The sequence below is a fragment of the Oreochromis niloticus genome, linkage group LG8 (genome assembly GCF_001858045.2).
Source record: "Oreochromis niloticus isolate F11D_XX linkage group LG8, O_niloticus_UMD_NMBU, whole genome shotgun sequence".
Taxonomy (NCBI): Eukaryota; Metazoa; Chordata; class Actinopteri; order Cichliformes; family Cichlidae; genus Oreochromis; species Oreochromis niloticus.
In genome coordinates, this window is record NC_031973.2 from 20524256 (window position 1) to 20548283 (window position 24028).

The 24028-nt window shown below is 39.3% G+C and overlaps 4 protein-coding genes across 5 annotated transcripts in view; 3 read left to right on the forward strand and 1 right to left on the reverse strand.

The window, feature by feature from the left end:
- The first annotated feature begins 404 nt into the window (after positions 1 to 404).
- On the forward strand, positions 405 to 1881 carry LOC100708852 (small nuclear ribonucleoprotein 13). Its single transcript, XM_003438731.5, has 3 exons — positions 405 to 635; positions 815 to 935; positions 1411 to 1881. Exons 1-3 carry the CDS (start codon positions 633 to 635, stop codon positions 1671 to 1673), a joined length of 387 nt encoding a protein of 128 aa, XP_003438779.1. The 5' UTR covers positions 405 to 632; the 3' UTR covers positions 1674 to 1881.
- Positions 1882 to 2877: 996 nt separating this feature from the next.
- On the forward strand, positions 2878 to 7013 carry crym (crystallin, mu). Its single transcript, XM_003438573.5, has 8 exons — positions 2878 to 3144; positions 3239 to 3389; positions 3470 to 3532; positions 3630 to 3731; positions 5692 to 5875; positions 6032 to 6153; positions 6248 to 6332; positions 6442 to 7013. Exons 1-8 carry the CDS (start codon positions 2975 to 2977, stop codon positions 6513 to 6515), a joined length of 951 nt encoding a protein of 316 aa, XP_003438621.1. The 5' UTR covers positions 2878 to 2974; the 3' UTR covers positions 6516 to 7013.
- A 589-nt stretch (positions 7014 to 7602) lies between these two features.
- rac1a (Rac family small GTPase 1a) lies at positions 7603 to 13645 on the reverse strand. Its single transcript, XM_003438730.5, has 6 exons — positions 13275 to 13645; positions 11233 to 11304; positions 10943 to 11060; positions 10376 to 10438; positions 9812 to 9971; positions 7603 to 9004 (listed from the first exon to the last, which is right to left on the reverse strand). The coding sequence occupies exons 1-6, from the start codon at positions 13307 to 13309 to the stop codon at positions 8874 to 8876; spliced, it is 579 nt and encodes a 192-aa protein (XP_003438778.1). The 5' UTR covers positions 13310 to 13645; the 3' UTR covers positions 7603 to 8873.
- An 8881-nt stretch (positions 13646 to 22526) lies between these two features.
- The window catches only part of LOC100708313 (cytohesin-3), a 30810-nt gene continuing 29308 nt past the window's right edge, over positions 22527 to 24028 (forward strand). The window contains exon 1 of one of the 2 annotated variants that reach the window (XM_019362769.2): positions 22527 to 22926. Coding sequence is in view for 1 of the 2 variants with exons in the window: in XM_005448136.4 (XP_005448193.1) it covers positions 22908 to 22926 (19 nt within the window). In the remaining variant the exon portion in view is untranslated. The remainder of the gene's footprint in view (positions 22927 to 24028) is intronic. The other variant, XM_005448136.4, reaches the window with a different exon arrangement.

Consider the following 24028-nt stretch of genomic DNA (forward strand, 5'->3'; position numbering starts at 1 on the left):
GGAATGTGTTTAGAGATGGTTTGCACATGCGCACAGGAGGGATAGGGGATGCTGAAATGATGTAAAAGGATGTTGAATATGGAGCTGCCAGGCAGGAGGATAAAATGAAAACCACAGAGGATGTTCATGGATGTAGTGAAGAAGCACACGCGGAGGGTTGCTGTGAAAGAAAAGAATGCTGCCAGGTTAAACTATTTTGGCACAGGGCAGATGTGCTGAACTCTGAAGGGAGCAGGTGAAGGGAAAATAAATAATTTCCGTGTATTTATTTTAAAACGTATTTGTTTTTCAATAAAAAAAAATGTCACCCCTTTCCAGGTCGTCTTTTATTTGGTAAAAAAAATGAAAGTGACTTGTTTCGTTGTATTTTCACATTTATTAACAATTTTTTTCTCCCAAAGCATTTCCTGTGATTTCGCCAGCGTTGCCAGTGCGCATGCGCCTCACACCACACGTGTGGCAAACGTTTGGAGTCGTTGCATGCGACGGAGCTTAGAGAGTTGTACCGCTATAAAATACATCACAGGTTATCGCATCTTGCATCGTGTCGTCAATCTTTCAGAAGCCAGTCGAATTAAAATAGTCCTCCGTGAAGCATTTCGCCGAGAGGGCCGGAATAGCACAAAAACACCATGGTGAGTGTCTTCTCAAACGAACAAGCTAACAGAGTAGCTAGCTAGCTACCATCGAGCATAGTAAATTAAGTGTAGAATTCAGTAGAAGTGACCAGAAACAGTGCTGGTGACTTTTTTTTTTTCGTTAACTGGTTTCTCTTGGCTAACATGGAGTTACTTTGTTTCTGTGTGGTGAACAGACTGAAGCACAAGTGAACCCAAAGGCCTACCCGCTGGCCGACGCCACGCTGACCAAAACTATCCTGGATCTGGTGCAGCAAGCCTCAAACTACAAGCAACTGAGGAAGGGAGCCAACGAAGGTGGGTAAACACAACGTGCCGTGCGACACAGTCGGTGCAAATGAATATTTAATTTGTTAATGAACGGATTTGAGTGGCCAGGTGACACCAGCATGTTTGAAACGTGGTTTCTCTTCACTTAAAACAACTAGCTTTAGTCACAAGCCTCTGATTTCTGCATGAATGGGATGTCTGCGAGAAGGAAAATAACTTTTAGTATTGTTTATACAGATAATTGTTAACTTACACCATAGCTGTGTCTTCCTGTGGAGGCTAATGATTAGTCAATGTCGAGTGTATTTATTATATGAATTACTAAGTGCTTGTGAAAAATGTGTTAAACAGACACTTGTATTTTTGTTTTGGGCCACATCAAGAATAACGGTGCTGCAGTAATGAAGGGCACTTTTTTGTGTAACCTGTAATATGCTGAGCATTGTTTTTGTGTTTCCAAGAACAAACTTGCTGTATTTAAGGTGTTCTCTTTCTTCCCCAGCCACTAAAACCCTGAACAGAGGCATCGCTGAGTTTATCGTGATGGCTGCCGATGCGGAACCACTGGAGATCATCCTCCACCTGCCGCTGCTGTGCGAGGACAAGAATGTCCCCTACGTGTTTGTCCGCTCCAAGCAGGCCTTGGGCCGGGCCTGTGGGGTGTCGCGCCCCGTTATCGCTACCTCAGTCACTATAAAAGAGGGGTCTCAGCTCAAGCCACAGATCCAGTCTGTTCAAATGGCCATTGAGAGACTGCTTGTGTGATTTTTCTTTCACTGACAAAAACTCCTTGAGGGGAAAAAACCGTTTTAAATAGTCCCGTCCTTTGTTTGATTAAACATGAGGGGGAAAAATCATGTTTAATTGTTTTTGTTTTGTTTCTTGCTTTTTGGGGACTGATGTTTCTCATCAGGAGTTTGTAGTAGCCCTGCTCACTTATTAATAAAATAATTCTTTTTGTTATTTCTTAAAACCTGGTCTTGTTTTCATTTTTTCTTTTTTCTTTTTTTTCAAGATGAGTTCAAACAAAGTGATTCCCAAATGGTTAGTAACAGAAAACTGGGCATATCTTTGCATGGTCTGATGTGTGTCAGGCTTAAAAAAAATAGCAAATGAGCACTATCTGAAAATCATGTCCTTGAGAGACCTGATTGATGCATCTATTCTTCACTGAATCCAGGTTACAGAAGGTTACAGAAGCACTGGGCTGGAAATCAGTGGCAAACCGGTCATATTTAGTGATGACTTTGAAATGTTTGGTTCAAACTGTCTTCAGTATGGCAGAAGTCAAGCAGCCTTGAGAACTATTCTCGAAGACTACTTAAAGAAATGACAGGCAAACTATCCTTGAAAGAATAAATGTGGTCATACCAAACACTGACCTAACAAACTGTTTTTGCTGTATATGCTGTAATTCTGTATATGTTTGCATGTGTTTTTGTTTTTTCTGGCTCAAAACCTTTGTACAGTACTGTATAAAACACGTTCTTACACTGATCACTACATCAAAATGTTAATTACAATTTTCTTTTCTTTTTTGTTTGCATCGGGATAAATAATCAGTCGGGAAACAATCTCAAAAGCACGAATGTAAATTGTCAATTAAAAGTAATGAATTCATAATTCCGAATTTCTAAGTAGAGTCATACAAATACTAACAGCTGTGAAAGTCAAAGGACTTCCAAACCTTCTAGGGGCCGTGAAAGCAGCATGTAGCTGGCCCCGTTAGTGGTTATAATCTGAAGACAGGACATTGTTTCACAATCGTTTGCGTAGAAAGTGCAACACTTAAACACTGATTAAGTGGGTATCAACCTGAGATTGGCTTGTTTGAATACTTTCTCCCCTTAAACTGGTGCCAAAGCACAGACTACGGGAACCTGGCGCTTGGAAAGCGCAGTGGATTAGACAGCCTTCTCTGTGCGGCCCGCCTCTCTCCGCGCAATGTGTTTAAAAAAGCTTTACCGCGGCTCTTGAACGCAGCTCAAATCCCGCTCGCTGTTGACTCAAACTTTGTACCAAACCAGTTAAGTCAGTTACGCATCAGCGTCTCAGAAGCAGCAGCCATGGCTGGAGCTCCTCCTGTTATCATATGGGAGCGTGAAGTTGAGAGCCTGTTGCATTACAAAGAGCTGATCCCCCGTCTGGAGGAGGCTTTAGGTAAGTTCTCCAGCCGGGACAGCGTGGAGGTTATCCAGCCTGTGCGCTCCACGGTGCCCCTGCAGAAACACAACGGGTAAGGCCCTCCGTCTGCTTCAAGAGTGCTTCAGCACAAATCAACCATTAACAGGGTGCAGCTACTGCTGGTTGAAACTCGCTCACTTTTTTAGGTTTCTGGGGCTGATGCCTACATACATGGAGAATGACGGAGTCCTGTCCACAAAATTAGTGTGCTTCTACAACAGGGGGGCTGGCTCCACTTTGCCATCAGTGTCAGCCACAGTGTTGCTGCTGGATCCCGAGTCGGGGCATATGAAGGCTGTGAGTTCAATCCCCGCATGCACTTGTCTCTCTGATGGCTTTGGTTTTATGAGCTGCAGTCTCATGCTTCCAACCCGCAGGTCATGGATGGAGAGGCAATCACTAGCATGCGTACCGCTGGAGCTTCAGAAATCTCGGCTAAGGTACTTCCGCTCTCGATTTATTCACAGCATGCCTTTTCTATTCTGGAAGTCCTGCTGTAGCTCTGAACTTCTGGGTCTGCCCTGGTGTGTCATGCAGCTGCTGATGCGTCCTGGAGCCGAGGTTCTGGCCATCTTGGGGACCGGCCAACAAGCCCTGAGTCACTATAATGCCTTCACTGAAATGCTTTCATTTAAAGAGGTATGCTTCCAAAAAATATATTTATTTTAGACAACATGATACGTTAAGCACAGCATTCTATTACATATTTATTAAATAATAAGAAGCAAGTGCAACTTCTGCCCCACTGAGAGGCCTGTTTGCTGCAGGGGTTTTCATTTATTTATTTTTTAATTTAAAGAAATCTGTGCAACATAAGGGTGCCCAGACTTTTGCACAAAACTAAACATACTGTTAGTTACCTGAAGGATGTCGGCTCTTATTAAATGTGCAAAATGTGTGACAGCACAGCTTGCTGAGCTTCGTGGGGCTGACAGAGAGGGACAGTAGCAAGCATGTGCACAAAACATTCATTTGAGCAGTCCATGCTGCCGGCCTGCTAGCAGTGTTAGTGAGAAAGTGATAAAAATGTGTTTTATATTTTGCCAGATGTCAGTATTTAAAATGATCTTTGACCAATACTAACAGCAGTACCTGAACATTGTATGAATGACCCATATATTCATGTTAAAGGAAAAACCAATAGTCTTATTGACGTGTGCCACCAGAACACCCTTAATGCTCCTTAGCATTAATTCTCCAAGTCTTTGGAGATGTTCTTTAGAGATAAGTACCATTCCTCCAGAAGATATTCCCTTATGTGGTGTTTTCTATTATAGTGGTAGAGAGTGCTGTGTAACATGTTGGTCCAAAATGTCCCATACAGAGTGATGAAGAAGTATTTTTCCCCTTCCTGATTTTTTCATCAAACAAATGTTAATATTAGACAAAGATAACCTGAGTAAATACAAAATGCAGTTTGTTTTAAATGATGCTTTCATTTATTAAAGGAAGAAAGCTATACAAACCTGAAAAACTGAAGCAGGCTTAAAAGATTTTTAAAAAGTAACACATCAGCTGAGAAACAAGGTCAGTGACATCTATGAGTCTGGACAGGGTTGCAAAACTATTTCTAAGTAGCACCAAAATTGGGACTCTAGTGGGACTCTAGTTATCCACAAATGGAGAAAATTTCCATCCCAGGAGTGGCCGGCCTACCAAAATTACTCCAAAAGCACTTTGAAGACTCATCCAGGAGGTCACAGAAGAGCCCAAAACAACATTTAAAGAACTGCTGGGTTCACTTGTCTGAGTTAAGGTCAGAGTTCATGATTCCACAATAAGAAAGAGACTGGGCAAAAATAGCATCTATGGGAGAGATCCAACATGAAAACCACTGCTGACCAGAAAAGAAAATAAAGGCTCGTCTCACATTTGCCAAAAACATCTTGATGATCCCCAAGACATCTGGGAAAATATTCTGTGCACTGACGAGAGAAAAGCTGAACTTTGTCCGCTTATGAGTTCATGCCCTGTGTTATGGGAAGGTTTGAGTCCTATTACATGTGACATAAAACTCAAAGCATTTCATAAAAAGAACATCAAACCAACAGTCAAACATGGTGATGTTAGTGTGATGATCTGAGGAGGTTTTGCTGCATCAGCACCTGGTTTCCTTGATGTAATTCATGTAACCATGAATTCTGCTCTAGCAGAAAATCCTGGAGGAGGATGTCCGGTTATCAGTTCATGCCCTGGGTTCTGCAGCAGGACAATGATCTGAAACACACCAGCAAGTCCACCTCTGATTGGCTCAATAAAGACAAAATTAAGCTTTTGAAGTGGCCTAGACAAAGTCCAGACTTAAATCAGATTAAGATGCTTTGACAGGACCTTAAACAGGCCGTTCATGCTCCAGTATGGTTTAAATCAGCAAACAAGGGTCCAATAATTTTTTAACACAGGGCCAGGTAGGTTTGGATATTTTTTTATCCCTTAAAAAATGAATTTAAAAACTGCATTTAGTATTTACTCAGGTTACTGAGGACAGCTATATTAATGCATATATCAATGCATTAACTGCACCAATTAATCAATGATTTGTTTCTCGCTATTTATTATTGACATTGGTCGTTTCGCTTCCCCTGAAACTTCATTTCAGGTGCGGGTGTGGAACCACAGAAGGGAAGGAGCGGAGAAGTTTTGCCGCTCAGTCAGCGGTCCCGTGACGGTGTGCGGCTCAGTGGAGGAAGCAGTGAGGGGAGCCGATGTCATAGTAACAGTAACCAGGTCGACAGAGCCAGTGCTGTGTGGCCGGTGGGTCAAGCCAGGGGCCCATGTGGCAGGTGAGAAGAAGTAATTCACCCACAAAAATATTTTAAGGGAAGTGGCTGAGACATTGATGGGTATGCAAAACTGAGAAGACAGAGCGTTTTTTTTACCGGTTACTACAGAAAATAATTTTTTTTTAAAAAACAGTTTCTCTACTTTCCTCTAACCAGCGGTGGGAGCTTGCAGGCCAGATTGGCGGGAGCTGGATGACTCATTGATGAAGGAGGCTGTGGTGTATGCTGACAGCAGGGAGGGAGCAATGGCCGAGTCTGGTGATGTCATCCTCTCTGGGGTCAGTGTGTCATCTCCTGTTATACTTACTGGAGTGTGTGTGTCGCTGGCATCTTATGTGAGGAAGAATATTACAGCGTTTGTGCTGTTTGCAGGTTGAGGTGTTTGCAGAGCTCGGAGATGTTATTAATGGGATAAAACCTGCTTACAGAGAGAAGACCACCGTGTTTAAGTCCCTTGGTAAGTCTCACTCTTTAAAGCCACACAATCTGGCCTCTTCTTCATGTTTATATCTCATTACATTAAGAAATTTAATGCTTTGAGAATGTCTTTGTTTTTTTAATAACAGGAATGGGAGTTGAAGATGCAGTGGCTGCTAACCTGGTATACGAGCAGTGGAAAGCCAAAGCCTACAAACTGTGAAGCAGCCATGTACTTTTAACCTTTACACATCACACAGATGACCAAGAATGAGGCCATACAAGAACATTTAAAAAGGAGCAAAAGAAATATGTCTGGCCTTTCCTCAGAGCTTATTTTAATGTTAAGTTTAGCTGTTAGCTGATGAATCACAAAGTCAGGGTAGGGAAGATAGCAGATAACTGACTTAATATCGAGGCACCTGAACAAATCTACAACTGCTCAAGTTGTTAAGTGAGGCTGTGAGATTAACATGCTGATGTTCCTCTATTGTGGTTACAGTGTTCACCACATTGTTTAATACGATACAACAATATTCGGAAATAATAAACCACAACTGAGGCAGATTTAAATGTCTGTTTTTTTAACTTTTGTAACACTCTCCCACCTTGGTTGAAAGAAAAAATCTGGAGTGAATCCAAGTTGAAAGGAAATGATTTATGTATGAAAAAGATAAGTTTGCTGAAGCTAATAAATTTGGATCCTTGTTTTGTTTTTAAATTTACTGTTGTTGATTATTAAAGTGTAGGGAGGTATGAACTATGTTTTGCTTCCAAGCGGGGACAGAAAAAGCTGATGACCGCTACTGCGCTACAAGAGACGGACAGACCAGCGGCTCCATGTCGTGAGCGTGGCTTCTGTTAATTTACAGGAAGCTCTGAGACTCTTTTTGTAGTTTTGCTTCTGTACACCGCTGTAGGAAACTTTTCAATCAACATGTGATTGAAGCGCAGACTTTCAGCTTTAATTCAAGGAGTTTAACAGAGGTATTGCAGATAATTTAATACATAGTCACATAATTATAGGCTCAAAGTAACTGGAGAACCTAAGATAATAGTAACATTTCACCTCTTATCCTTCTTCAATTCCATTGTGGTGGAGTACAGAAGCAAAACTAAGTGTTAATGGGGCATTTTTCCCCCCTTTTTAAAATTTGGACTACTCCAATCAAAGCATTTCATTGGAAATGGTAACATTTTTAAACCTTTACCTCGACAAAAGAATGTCTGTGGCATCATATGAAATGTAAAAAACACAAACAAATAACAAATTTGCTTTAAAAAAAAAAGAAAACAGAAATCACAGCAAATTACAACGTGAAAATGAAACCACATTTATTAAGAAATTAAATCCAACTTCCTCTGTGCCAATGAAACACTGATAAAATGTTGAGTTCCCTGGAGCAATCGCACAACTTGATCATTTCAAAATAATAAATTTTCTGTTACTTAAGTTTATATTGTAAAACAAAATGCATTCTAATCAGCTCTGACCTTCAAAAATTACTTCACTGGCTTCATAATAGACAGTAATAGATGGGTTCAAAGTGAAATGTTACACACTTCCATGATGGCTATATGACACAGTGGGTATCACATATTAGCAAGAAGCATCGTCTGGGTGAGAATTTGGTGAAAGCTAGGAAAAACGGCCACAACTTTAAAGGAAAAATAAAGAAGGAGAGCAAAACAAGACCGGCTGCACAGACACCTTCACATGTCTGACCGTCATTCATAAAATACTGTTCTCACATATGATGAGACAAAACCGATGGATACATTTAGAAAAAACATTGAGGAACAAGACAACTAAATGTTTAAAATATTAACTGTTTGATCACTGCACTCCTGCAATTATTCTGAGCAGCAGCTTCAAAAATTTATAGCAGTCATTTTAGGGTTTAAAGGGTTTCTTCACGACTGCATGATGACACACGTTGTGCAGGTAAAAACAGTATTAAAGTGTTCACAGAGGGACTAGCAAGAGATGGCAGAGTTTTCGCAGCACCTCTAGTTGGATGACACGTGTAAACAAAAATGGTCCAAAAGAGGAAAAAAAAAAAAAAATATTCTAAAAAATTTTTTTATCTCTTGAAACTAAAATTTTATCAAGGCAACAGGAATCTCTTAGTGTGTAGGGGAAAGAGTGCCATGCAGAACTTCCTTCTTTTAGTGTTAAATCTACGGTAGTGTCACGAGAAATTCACCAGGTAGTGTTTCTTCACAATGTCTGAGAAAACTGACGACTTTTGTTTTTCTTTTAGTAAAATCCTCCCTCTCTCCCCACCTCAACAATTACATCCCCCACCCTCCCATTCCCCGAGGCCTTAGCAAAAATCACTTCTTTTCTGTCCATCTGAAAGGACTAAACAGATGCAAAACCCAGAGAAAAGATCTGACAGAAACTCTTCTGCGCCGCTTAAATCTGTAAAGTTCTTTCAGATGGAAGTCTGAGCTACCTTCTATGTAAGCAAGGACACAGGGTGAAAATAACCCAGCCATTGTCGTCTTCATCATCTTCTTCCCTCCAAGTAGGCGAGTTCTGATTGCGACCGTATTTGCTACTCCCCGTTTGTCTTCGTTACAACACGCTGCACTTCCTCCTCCTCCTCCTGACAGGTGGTGGGCACAGGACTGCCCTGATGGCTTCATCAAACACCGTTTTAAGGCCACGCTGGGTCAAAGCTGAGCACTCCAAATATTTCACTGCACCTGGTCAACAAAAGGGGGGAAAGAAGAACAGTCAACTTAATAGACTGCTTGTTTTTTTAGTCAAAACATATTTTAAGATCCTTCTACACTTTAGACAACAAAAGGTGGCAGAGGTTTCTAAATGCAATAAAAATGTTAAATATTGTAATCGCCATAATGAATTATAAGTTTAAAAAAAAAATTGTATGCAGTTTTATCAGATTTCTAAAGGCTTAGTTTCTGATACTCCACCTGGAAGGTAGGAGATGGTCACTTCCAAATAACTACTATGCGACTATAAATAGACACAATAAACTCACCAGCCGCTTAATTAGGCACACCTGTCCAGATGCTAATTAACAAGTGTTTTTATTTTTCTTCTTCTTCTTCTTCTTCTTCTTATTATTATTATTATTATTATTATTATTATTATTATTATTATTATTATTAAAATGAGAAAAATATCATCAAAAAGAAAATGAAACAAAATGCAGTTTCTAGAGCAGCAACAACATTTAAAGGAGAAAAGTCACTACTTAAATACTGTAACAAGTGTAAAATGTCAATAAATATTCCTGAAATGGAAACAATGAATCAAGTTTCAAAAGAGCAACAAACACAGACGCCAGTCGCTGCCTGCAGGTATCGCTGCTAGAGTTGGAGAGCTGCTGCTGTCAGTCTGCAGCCAAGTTAACAGGAATCTGCCAAATTTAAAATTGTCCGTTGCAAAGAGGTTTCCTTTTAGCATCCTCATCCTCTAAAATAATAGGCAATAAAAAAATTTTAAAAAAAGTTTGTCATTTGTCAAAGTGCGGAGCTACAACTGACTTATTTCTTTAGCCATTGCCAAGCCTTGCGGGTAGATGATAGGAGAGAGTTTCTTCTCCTTCAGCTTCTCAATGGTGTCCTTGTCGTCTCTTAGATCCAGCTTGGTTCCCACCAGGATTATAGGTGTATTGGGGCAATGGTGCCTCACCTCAGGGTACCACTGCAGAGGGAGGACAGAAGTGTTGGCATGCATTATTTTTGGTATAAAAAGGCGAGAGTGAATGCAAGTGCATCGTTTAAAACAATACATTTCTTTCACAGTTTCCACTTCCAAACAGTGTTACCTTTAAGAAGTGCGATCATTGCATCAAAGAGCTGCATTTGAACCAAATTCTACATTTTTCTTTTAAAACATTTAATAGTTTTTTGGAAACCATTGTGACAAAAAAACAATATCACCCTAAAATTGAGCATATTTCTTCAGCTAGATTTACAGTTGTGTCAAAAATGCACACCATCATCTGGCTGTGTATCACACTAACACAATTACCCAGCCAAGCTGATCTGAGAATGGCCTTTCATGGAAAACAGTTAAGTTAATATTAAAGAGCATGCTGTACTGACCTTGGCACGGACGTTTTCAAAGGAGGCTGGACTGACGAGTGAAAAGCAAATCAGGAACACGTCCTGCGGAGGACCAAACAGACACAAATCACTACAACTAACAACTTCACTATCGCTGTGCAAGTGTCTGTGTTGCAACTTTGACAATAATAACTCAAACTTACTGTAAAAACTAATTAACCATCAGGCTGAGGATAAACATTTCGAACATAAGACTGACTAATGCAGATGTGAGGATTCACAAATAAACAAACACAAACACAGGCTGGTCCTGTTGGGTAAACAAAGTGACTCCCATTACTCGAGTCATTGGCACAGAGGCCAACTTGACTGCGAAGACAAAGAGGGCAAACAAGAGCTGCTTTTCACTTCCTCCAGCCGTCCTCCAAACAGTGTATAGGTACTGTGGATACAAGGCTCTACTCTGCAGAATGCACAGACCCCGTCTTGAGTATTAGAGACCAGAGAATAACTCCAAATCGGTGCTGGGTAAGTGAACATTGTCTGGCTACACCAAACTATGCAAGACAGTGGATAAACACATGTAATATACGCCTGTATACATACTGTCTGCGGGTAGGACAGTGGCCTGAGCCTGTCATAGTCCTCCTGTCCTGCTGTATCCCACAGTCCCAGGTTCACTGGTTTCCCATCAACCATGACATTGGCAGAGTAATTGTCAAAGCTGCAGAGAACGAGAGGTGGATAACGTTTTTGAAACTATGCAAAAAACGTACAAAACTTTTTTCTTCTGTAATATGCAACATAATGTTCAAGATTAACTGCCACATGTGAATTTGAGGACCACACACCTACCTCAGCTGGCCAGTGGGGGATGTTGTGTGTGTGATACTTACACCGTGGGGATGTACTCTCCAGGGAAGGCATTGGTAGTGTAGCTGATTAGCAGACATGTTTTACCCACAGCCCTGAGAGGAGGAAGGAGGGAATGATGAGAAGTGGAGCACTTTACTTGAAATGTGTGAATGGGGAAACTGTGCTACTTGACAGGTTAACATATCGAGTTACAGGTTTCATGTAAAAGATCTGGCTTTAGATGACCACTGCTGACCTACTGCTTTGGCTTTTTTGTGATGTCAGGTCTTAATCACAAAGCTTTAATTATGCTCAGGAGTGTCCTGAAACAGCTTTTATATGATATGATCTAAAACACACAAAGTTAGTATAGTATAGGGGATTAAAGCACATACAAATACATTACAAAATGCACTGTAGGCTTAGAAATGCATCATAATCCTAAGTATATTATGATTTCCAACAAAGTGAGAAATTGTACACACAGAACAGGCCAGAGATCATTAAATGTCGACCAGTCATACGGTGAACTATGATAGGTCTTAACTACTAAATAAAACTTTGTGCTGAGCACACGTACAAACATTATGTCTTTATTTGCATAAGAACTATTTCACTTAACATTTTCACTTTCAAATTATTTAGTTGCAGATAAAGTTCAACTTTCTTTTTCATAAAGCTTATTCCAATATATAGACTTGGCAGTAAAACTGAAAATTATACAGCTGGGTCACGCTTCTTGACCATTTCCGATTTTCCTAAAAAATGTATTGTCGGACGCTTGGTAATACGTAATGACTGCTGTGAAATTTTAGCTTCATATATCAACTACTATTCTAGACATTTTTTTTTTTCTCTCCGTCCAACCCCAACCCAATAACAACTTTGTAAGCAAGCACACTGCCCTAGAGGAGTCTGATAATTCATGTTTTACATTTAAAATAGACTAAAAGGCATTCAAAACGCCTTTTAAAATCTCTAACAACACTATAAACTTAACCTGAATTAAATGATTCCTCCAGGGCTGTAGGTCTAGCATATATTTAATGAAATTATTTGCTCAGTATTAATAATTAAGAGTACCATCTCAATACTCCAGAATTTTGATCAGTTTGAAATAAGGGAATTAGTGATATTTTTCTTTTATGGAAAGACTTCATATTTGTTCAATGCAGCATAAAAAAAATGAAAAAAAGAATACAAATATACACTATTAAGAAATTGCCAAAAAAAAAACGCACAAAAAATTGTGATATGTGAAGGTTTTAATTATTTATTTAATTGGTGTGTGCTCAAATATTAATAATTTAACTTGCCAATATTCAGACATCTATGTACATCTGTCCAATATTACGGATCCTGAATTGCTGTTATGGTAAGGAAAGGCAAATTTCAGGCCTTTTTCTTTTCTAGTTTTTGAGATATTCATGTTCAAACATTTCCTCAGATTTCAATGTGCAACAAAAAGGCCTGAAAGTGGATGAACGGGCATTTAAAACTTAATAAATATCTAGAAAAATATTTGAGATATAAAGCTAAATTTTCACAGCAAACACTATGGGAGTCCAAACTTTGACTTGTAGGCAAATCGGAGATGTTTGAGCAGAAAATGTTTAAAAACGTGAGGACTTGAGAAGGAATGACCCAGCTAATTTAATATTAACTGGCTACTGCTGAATTCTAATGGTGGTTTGTCGCTTTAAAGCCTCAAACAACGACTGAATTAAGTTTCTCCAAGGCCTTGGGCGGCTTCACAGCTGTTGTAAAACCATAATTTAAACAGACAAATGTAAGCACATAATCATAACGCTTTATAAAGAACGACATGCCTGCTAAATAACGTGCTGTGAGCCTTTCAGTCACACCGAACCGGGGCATGCAGATAAATCTGTCTGACCCAGCTGGGCTGGAGAACAGGCACAACAACAGCTGTCGCTCATGTTGGCTGTTATCTTAGGCATGTTAGCCGCTAGCCAACTGTTGGTAACTGGGTCAACTAAAACAGGAATAAAACATCGTACTGTGCGTCAAACTGTGAACATTTAAGAGCTCAAATTGATAATAAAATTGCCCTTTAACTTACCCGTCCCCCACCACCACACACTTTATGGCCTGCATCGAACGACTCTCTCTCTGGCGACTCAGCCGACGTTACAGCAGCTCGGCGTCCGTTAGCTTAGCTGGCTAACAGCGGCTATAATAAAGCGGTCCCGTACCGTCTGAAAAAGTGCGGAATAAACAAAGCGGGGGGGACTCGACGGTGGTCCGAAAAGTTTTAAATGTTGCTACAGGAAGTATCCGACTTGACTGTCCTTGTTAGCAGCACTCCGGTGAAACTCCAAAGTTGTAAAGGCAACACCCAAAAAAAAAAAAAAAAAAAGTCAAGACTGAAGAGGAAAAAACGCCCACAACTTGGAAGCAGAGGCTGGGAGATTCCTGCAAGGCATGATATGGGTATGGTATGGTGGTCAAAATGTGCCATCTGCTGGTTAAAATAACAACGAGATAGCCTCCAAAAAAGTGACAGAGGGAACAAAAACTCCATAAACATATGATTCTTTGCAGCAATGCACTGTCATGTAAAAATTAACTAAAACAAAAGAAAAGAAAAAAAAGTAAAAATACTTGGAATATTTTGGAATAACATCTAGCTTTATAATAATGTTTCATATTGCCGAATAATTCTTTTTATAACGGCAATGTCTAGTAAGAGTTTGATAAGTGCAATCCATCTCTTAATATCTGATGAAACTTCAGTTGTTAACTGTAGGGACAGTTAAGCACATGCATGTAAATATTCAAGTGAGCATTCCTGCTGTCTTTATTGGTTAAATGTAGCTGGCTGGGGTAAGCAGTGTCATTTTCTAAAACTAGCAACATGCACGTGAAAAATACGTTTAAGAAACAAAGAAACCACAAAAAGATCAATTAAAAAAATGAAATCATCATTTAAAACCTGCAATTTGTATTCATTCTGGCTATCATTAACTAATAATAAAATTTGTTTTATGAGATGAAACTTCTATGCAAACAAAAAAAGAAAGAAAGAAAGAAAGAAAGAAAGAAAGAAAGAAAGAAAGAAAGAAAAAGAGAAAGAAAAAGGCAAGAAATAAGGATGCGGGCAAAAACTTTTCACAGCATGTTTGATTTCCAGCCACTACATTACACAATTAAAGGGCATTAAATTAATAGGTAAAAGGCTTCCTGAACTAGTGTATTTGACACAGAAGATGAGATATAATTCTCAGACTTGGGGAATTCTTTTGTCACAGTAATTAAATTTGAAAAATAGAAAGTGAAACAGCAAATATATAATATTTTAAAAAAGGAAAAAGGCATATATGTAAATGAAATTGTTTTAAAATAAATTAAATTGTGATTTTGACTCAACAAAGATTTTAATAAAATGAAAGCCAATATGAAATCAAAATAAATACACCTAAGTGGAATAAGTACATATGAAGCAATAATATCATGTACAACAAGTAAAATATTTCAGAATTGGCAAAGGAAAAACATGTGTGTGTAAAATGGGTTACAAAATGTAACAAAAATGATGTACTTCTTTCCATGTTTTGATTTATACATGTAATGATTTATTTTATCTTGTGGCATCGCTGTTTTTGCTTAAGGGCCTGAACACTTTTATTACTCATTAACGTGGTACCATCAAACTGCAGTTGTACATGCACACAGCAGGGGGCAGTATTGTATATCTTTGTAGCTCTGTAAAAGGGAAGCCAGTAGTGCTGATTTTTTTGTTGCCACTGGGGAAAAGTATAATAGAATCACAGATCGTTCTCTTTCTCTCGGCGTCTCTGAGCATCATCTCTTGACATTTATTTTGTGTCCATTAACTAATCACAGACTGCAAGGCAACCATGTCCCTGCTCACACACATTAGTAACCATGTCTCTGGATTATGTTTTGGGGGGGATTTTTCCGGCAAACAACACATTAATAGGATAAACGTCACCATTAAGTGAGGGGGAGAAGGAGGGGAGAGAGATTAATGAAGGATAAGCAGGCCTGTCGCCATCACAACGGGGAGGCTGTAAAACACAGCAGAGGGGCGTCACACTGCGTGATTACTGTATGTCAAACTGACACACTGAATGAAGAAAATCTTCCCTGAGGTTGTACTCGTGCATCCTAACGGGAAAAAAACACAAAGAAAATTGGTTCTTAATGTTTTACTATGAATTTCACACAGCACAAAGTTTTTTCATAATAGGTTCTTTTTTAATATTTGCATCTAGTTTAGCAACATGTTGGTAATATTTTCAGTCTGTTCAAGTGATATTACCAGTAAAGGCAGTTTTAGCAACACTGGATCTTACAGTGTTTGAGCTTTTTGAATGTAAACTCAGATATTTAAAAAAAAAAATTTTTTACTCTCACCAGATTTCTCACAATTTTTTTAAACCTGTAAAGTTGCATTAAAGGCAAAAGGCTATTTTCTTGCATCTCTGCTGTATTCTTACTGCAAACATGTATTGCATTGTGCTGTGCAGCTTTACACTCTAATACTGTAATGGCTTGTCCCGTCATTATACCATCATTCTGTTATGTTCCTGTTACAATCTCCTTACTTTTGTCACACAGTTCCTGTACTTTTTGGACAGTGAACATTGGCTCAATACAGGTAGCCTATTGCGAGCTAAAGTCATACAAACACTGGAAACAGCATCATGCATCCCCGACAATCAAAAATTTTAATAAACTTACCTGAAATAACCATCATGAGACTTTAAAGTTTAAAGTCATGATCATTTATAGCATCCAAGTGTATTCATAAAGAAAAGTACATTAAAATGCACACATTTCCTTTTCTCTCTCTCTCTTTTTTTACAGCAATGTGTTAGATGTTACTGTTGCTACTGGCATGACAGTTGAAGTAATTTTCTTATCTAGCTGAAAAGAAATGTAGCATTTCCCTGAAAGTTAAACTCTGTCTATATTTTATCATCTCATTTAGATTTTGCGGTTTTGCAACGAAAAGCCGATGTGGTTGACTTGTGCAATGAAGCAGATCACATAAAACCTAAGATTAAGACTGTAATCTGATCTCCGGTGCATTCACTGACAGCGGTAGGGATGTGTCATTACTTACATTATAGAATACAGTATCTGTTTTCTTCATGGTCAACTTTGGGTGATTTTTTTATACCTTTAACACCTGACCTTTAATAAAGATGTGAGGGTTTTATCATTGGGAGTGTTTTGGCCTTGTCTTGCTGTAACACCTGAGTTTAGGGAGGTTTTAAAAACTATTCATGAAGTCTTTTTTTATGCTGGACATGGCCACCTGCTACCATCAGTCCATATGCATCTTCCTTCAAACCGCTGCTCAGAGAGACATATCATCAGATCATTATGCTGTCTAATAAGCACCGAGATTTAATGACCCTTGTCGTGGTGTTGCCATTTGCATAGGAATCATATTGACAGTCTGCACGCAGTCATCACTCAAGTGCCCCAGTGTAGCTTGCAATGGTGCATGTGTGGAATCACACAATGTGGGAAAATTCAGCATTTTAAATGAAGTAAACGCTACATTCTCTGGATTTCCTCATTCCAGCTGAATTGAGCACATAAAGCAGATGGCTGATCCCAGCTGAGGATTTGCCATTTGTGCTGCTGCTGCTGCTATCTCTCCTTCCCACATGATCAATGTAAGCCTATGCCACAGCGACAGGAGATAACCTACATAAATGATTCAGTAGCTCGTGATGGACTTTCTAAAAATTTAGCTGCGACGGCAACTCTGATTAAGTCACTGCAAATGTGCATTTGAAGCTCATAGTTTGGTTTCATAACTTTACTTTTTTACAGCACAAGTCTATGAAGCAAACTCACTAACTCACTACATATATATATGTGCAGCAAATCCCCCCATGACAATGTGTTAGAAACAGAAATAAACTCTGTTTTATTCTTTGAAACCTTCCTTTAGGTGCTTCCCGAAGGCTTCCTCTAGCATATTCTCCACCTGGATGTTGAGCTTTAACAGAAGGATGCATGTTTTACTTCAGTTTGGCTTCAGGCAGTACTGTGCACCTTGTTTATTAGCCACTGGCAGCAGATGGAAAGCTCCCTAAAAATAAGCAGCGGTTTTGAAGTAGTCCTCTTTCTGCGCCATCAATGACAAGCAACATGTGCATGCTTTAGTCATGAGATGAAAGGGGACTTCCATGCAAATGTCCAGTCCCATTTCTTTCAAAAAAACATCTTTTAACTATGCAATTACATTTTAACAATCAAATACAAGTAGGTGTTTTTACAATCAAATGTCCTGGTGAGTCACATGTTGCAGGGGTGGATGTGATGGGAAGCTTGTGTCCGCTCAGAGCTTTGCTTCCAGCTGGAAAGACGTCCCACGTGTTTCCCTTTGTCCCCTCTCTCTCATTCGGTGTGTGCGCATTTCTCTTTCTCCGGTTTCTTTTCCGGCCTTCACCAGCTTTGCCTGCTTCAATCTCTCCACCATTGTGAGACAGGAAGTGTGTCGCATTACTTGTGTGTTGGGATTTGCAGGAATGTGTGGGGGAAGTTCATGATGGTTTTCACAGGATTGAGGAATTCTTAAGAAACTCAGCAGGTTCAAAGCCAAATGATACAAATGAAACTAAATATGTGTTTGAACAAAATAAATTCTGTATCTGATGACAAACATTGATAAGCAGGGTTGTTGCAGTGGTAGACCGAAACACAGGAGGCGATAAATCAAATGCAGTGCACTCACTTATCTGCCTAATTACTAAACACAAAAAAAACACTAACATTTCATCACTTTCATTTGAAAATCTCACTTTCAGGGATCTAAAATCCCACTATTTACCTAACAGTAATCAGCATTTTTCTATCTTAAAAATAACAGAAAAAGTGTGGAGCTACATTGCTCAACCTATGCCTCATTATATTAGTATGGGTCAGGAAGCAGCCTACTTGCTTACAGCATTGCTGACTTGTAATTTTCTTCTTCAGAGCAACAAAAGTTCAGGGCATAAAAGTTTGTAAGCTAAAAGAAAAAAGTCAACGACTTGCTGGAGAAAAACTTTTGAGGGTGAATGTGGATTAGTCAAGGGATTCTGTGTGTGTGTCTTTTATTGCCAGAGGTGCAGTTGTGGTCAGAAGTTTACGTACACTCATCATGGACATGAATGTCATCGTTATTTTGGGGCATTGAATGATTTCTTTGAACTGTTCTTTTTCCAGGATGAAATGATTGTAAAGCATACATCTACAATAACTTTAAAAAACAAGAACTGGGTGGTTCTGAAGGTTCCACAATGTCTTTAACTTGACAATTATGAGGCCTGTTAACCTATTAACCTAGTAATACATTTACAAAGTTATAATAAACTAATGTTTGAAGAGTTTAAAAACGTGTCCACAAACATGATCACAAAAAGGCCAACTCTTGCATGATTGTGTGTGCAGTAATCAGACTCCATCAAATGAACATGGTTGTCTGTGGTCACTCACTAAGACTGGAGGACAGTTCATCTGTTTCCTGACCCTGCACATGATGTTTTAATGCAGATGACACAAGTTGCCTTACAGGATGTGCGTCCACACAAAGCTTTTTTTTTTCCTCTTCTGGCTTATAAAGACATAAAAAAAAAATGCATAACTACATTTTAGTGAAGTCAAGTGTGATGACCGACTGGGACCAACTTTATGAGTCAACAAAAACGAGAATGCTAGGCCAAGGAAAGACTGAGTCTTACTTTTTCCATCTCTTTCTATTTTAAATTTGCTAGAAATTTGAGATGACTCACAAAATATTTTTAGGCACATCTTTGGAAGACAAATGTTCCATTTCCCAGTATTCCAAATTCTTCAGAACAAAGTATACACCATAAACAGCAGATGTATGAAGTCCAGCTTCAGTGATTTGAAAGAAGCTCTTGCTTGAGTCCACCCATTTGGTTTCAATGAAACTGGAAATGGAGCCTCTTCCTGCTCCAGTCCGGACATCTGCATGCAAGACAGGATGATTCCCAAACCTATGGCTGTCACCTCCCTACATTCCTGCTTATTGTCACAGCCAGGAATGCTAGTTAAAGAGAAATATGATGAAACTGTCACATATCCAATTATTCAGTCCCCAAGTTTCTTTAAAAAGGTTTGTATGAGAACTCTAACATCTGACTACAAGCATGCCTCTGAGGGGGAGTGAGGAGGAATTCATGGGAAACATGCTACAAATTAATTACAGCTACCCACGCTGTGGACTCAGTATCTGTTTATTCCATGAGCTTTGCAGGGGGGAAACAAGTAAGGCCATTAAATTACTATTTTTAGGAAGAGAAGTGTAGTTTGCTCAACAAGTAGGGTCTGTCTTTAATTTGAAGTGAGGAATGAGGAAATGAAGTAACTGTTCATTTTTTATTTTCTGGAAAGAGCATGATTAGTAACATACGATCAGATCATAAGACTGAAACCCATTCTTCAATTGAAATAATGAGTATTTCAAGATACTTAATTCTGGGAATAAATGAATGAATGTGTGCATATATGTAAAATGTTTGTATTTCTAGGAGATTAAACTCTGTGTCAAGAGTGTTGATATTATGCAGGTCAGATATCAAATATGTACAGAGTGATTTAGCTTTAAGTTTGCATTTGAATGAAATGTTACCCCACTCAGATTCATGGGCCCATTATATCATAAATAAATCTGCTGTGATTGGAAGTATGTGTACGTGTTTGCTCTACTTGCTAACAATGACGTCATTGCTGAGGCATGAAACAATGAATGCAGGCATGATTTATGTCAGCCGTTTAGCCAGCAGACAGACTTTCAAATCAGGAGAAGTTTACCCTGATTATTCCACAGAAGGGAAACTAAGCACGGGAGTTTAACTCGGCTTTCCAGTAACAGTTCTATTATAGCTCAAGGTTTGACTGAACAAAAGACTAGCATTTATCAGACTCCTGGTATACTAAAGGTGTGGCATTCTACAAGTTCGGTACAAAAAAACATCTGAACAAAAGACTGAAAATAAATCATGTTCCTTACATCGCTCTTGTGATGTTCCAAACTGCAAACTTTTCAAGTGAATGAAACCTTTGTAGCACTGTGGTGCTTTTACTTCAGGCCTGGATGTTTCCTCCACATGTCTTCATGAAACAAATCCACAAAGCAAGCAGGAATTACTGAAGTAAAGTATAACTACGGAAAATATAAGCTGAAAGTAGCTTATCAGGTTTGAATGTTTACTATAATTTAACTTTTATTACTTGCAGAAGTCATGAGCTGCACCTCATTTCGTTATATTTTGGTAGGAAAGTGGAGAAAAGGTCCAGCGATTTATTAAAATGTGCAAAACATAAGTGGAAATGCTGTATACAAGGCAAAACCAGTTCTAATGAGCCTGAAAGTCAATATTTGGTGTGGCCACCTTTATTCTTAAGCATAGCCTGAACTCTCTTTGGCAATTGTCTTATAGTTTCTTTAAGTTGCCTTTGGGAATACAATTTTGTTTTTTTTTTAAAAATGCGTATTTGTGCATGTGCTTGCATACTAACGCAGAAACCGTTAGTGGCAAAAAAGCCACTTTAGCCTGTCTCCAAAATAAGCTCCCATGTTATAGTCATAAACTGTATATATTGTGCCACCACTATGTTTATTTCCAAATTAAACATGTGTGTCTTCACTCTCCCACTCTGCATGCTTTGTAGTTAATGAGAGTTTAAAGCTTGCATGCTGCAAGCTTGTGCTCAGATTCATGGATTATTATCCCAAATGTTTCAGGCACCATGGATATGGTTGCTGTGATTGAACCTTCACTTTGAAAGAGGTCAGATTTCATAATGCTGCGAGGGTGGAGGAGGACAGGCCCATCACATCACTTCCTGCTCTGTAGCTTTTTTCCATTGTGCCCCTGTAGTGCTGCACAATATGTCCTCAGCAACAACTCCCTTCCTGAGCTCTGGGTTGTGCACTTTCATATGCATTTCATGTTCGTTGCAGTCGGACTGCTGGCGTGGCTTTGCTGGAAAATCCTCAGTGAGTCAGACTCCTTTGGCGGTGAGCCCTCAAAGGTGTCGTCATGCCAGCATCAACAACATTGAGGCAGGTATATAGGTCGGAGTGCAAAAAGCACCTTTAAAACAGATATTTAGACTTTGCTCACAAGTTAACCACTGATCTTGTAATTGATGCAAATAAATGCATTGGGAAAACATCTGAGCAAATCAATAATGTTAATCAAAATGATATAATATGATGTAATCACCTTATGATGAAATATAATGTGAAGTGACTAGTTTTAAGGGATAAAACAACAATCTGATCCATAATCCAACACCTCTGACATGTTTCTTATTGGTTTATCTTCACATCATTGATTAATGAGGTTAATCCCTGACTGAGCTTTTTTTGTGGTCATAAATAATCTCAATAGTTTCCACATACTGTATAATTCATATGCTGCATCCTCGCTTGGATAATGTCTTCATTTAGAATGATAGAAACAGTTTTTCTGGGTAGTCATGTGAATCTAACACTGCTGAAGTCATCACTGCATCAAGAACACTGGAGTTGCATGACTGTTCAGAGAAACTGTAAGTAAATAATACATTTAACTCTACATCAAACAGATAACAAAGATGTACATGTCTGATAAAATCAGGTATTTACATTAGGAAGGGCAACAATTAGTATTTCCATTAAGTTCTTTAGCTGATATGCTAAAATGGGGGACTTATTTATTGTGTGTATGTATTTTGGTTTCAGCATCTGAAATGTCAAGATTTGCTGTTTCATCTTCAAATAATTTTTTTTCATTTGCTTTAATAAGTGTGAGATTTGTAGTGTGAATGTGTCAAGGTTTTACTTTAACAGGTCTCTGAAAGGAGGTTTTTTCTTCCCACTGTCGTCAAAGGGCTTGTTCATAGGGGGCCATATGATTTGGGGGGTTTTCTTTGTTTTCTTTGTATTATTGTAGGATCTTTACCTTACAATGTAAAGCACCTTGAGGCAGCTGCTGTTGTGATTTGGCGCTAAATAAAGAAAACTGAATTAAATTGAATTGAACTTTTGTGGGAATTTCTTACTATTTTCTTTTCTTTATTTAAAAAAAAAAAACCTTGAAAAAATTGCAAGAATAATTGTAATCTAAATTTTAAAAAATCACATGTGCAGGGATTTTGTTTTTTCTTTCTTTTTTGAGTGAGTAATTTCATTTTAAATATCACAATGCTTTACAGTTATTTTGCTTGATTTAAATACCCCACATCACTCATTTTACTTTGGTTAATCAGTAAGTGCCTGTCACATTGTGTGTGAAGTGTAGTGTATCGTTGGTGTGGGGGTGTTATTTTGGGGGGGCGGGCCTTGATGACGTCGCCCTGGTTGCAGTGTAGCTGGTGTGAACGCAGACGGAGCAGCTGAGGATGGAGCAGAGGGACAAGAAAGCAGCTGCCTCACATCTCATCATCTCACCTCACTCGTGCAATTAAGGAGCTTCTTTTAATATACACCGAGGCTTCTTCTTCACCTCCCTCCCTTCTTCTCCCTTTTTTGTTTTCTGTTAATTTCGCCGCTGACATCTGCTCACCGGTCCACTTCACCCATCTGTCAACACACCGCCGGCTTCGCCTATGTGTCAGTGGACGGAAAGAAAATCCCGGTAAAGACAGCTAAACAGAATTTCCCGCGAGGTTTCACACCTTCAGCTGGAACTGCCAGGTCGCTGGTAGAGTCGATATGGACGAAGACAATCACGGTGAGGCTGTTTTCCTTTCTCCCACACTGGTTTTCTCTCCCTCTCAGTCTGCGCGCAGGGGAGGGGGACACAGAGAGGACGGTATGGATGGATGTGTGCGAGGACGCAAGGATGCGCGAAGACATGAGGTTGTCTTGTTTAGACATTCCCAGTCTTCCACGGTCGGTCGCCGTGTACCCTGATAATACATACCTGCTGATAAAAGAGCGTTTTTCAGATACAGGGCAGCCCTGTAATGATTTGCATGCCCTCATTCATCGCAGGTGAGAGCCTGATCTTGGCAGAAATCAGGAAAGAAGAGGGGGGGGAAGCTACACAAAGCAAAATTTTCCCTGCATGCTCCTTTTCCATCTGTTTGATGTCTCTCTGCTTTGCTTTGAAGTATCTCTCACTATCTCTTGGCGCCATGTGAAGCCTGTAAACTGGTGGAAATTGATAAGATATCTGACAGGCACCCTTCCATATGGAGGATAGTACATTTTCTTGTGAAAGGTTCTTCTTTCATGAGCAGTTCTAAGATTAAAAATGAGGTTATTTGAGGAATAGTGACACCCATTGCACATTTCATTAAAGTCTATCTGAAGTTGTACTGCTAGTTCTTGTAGTAAAATGAAATACTGTAAACTGAACTCATTATTGAATTAGATGCAAGATTTACATTATTGATCTTGGTATGTAGGTGGAAGTTAAGCATGAGGAGCTCACTGGTGATGTCCAGTGTGTGCTGACTGTCCAGAGACTCTGTCATGACTTGGGTATTAAAGCTAGCATAAAGCAGTCCTGACGGTGGGTTTTGGTGGTAAAGCTGAATGAATTCAACCAGTTCAGGCGAGTGCAACATAACCCAGATTACCACACATGGTGGCTGCAGCTCTGAGTTGGTTATTAAATGATGGTGGGGAGCGACACACATGCGGGATGCTTCCGAGCAGTTAATCCTAACCGTCTTCTGGCCTGAAGTCCTCGAATACAATGTAGTGTAAACAAATGGATATAGTCTGATAACAGTTTGGCGGTTAAACTGTGAGATTAGTAGAGGCAGGAGAGGCGTTCCCCTGCACTTCCACTTTTTCTTTTTTACCCTCATCGGTGTCATGCTTGA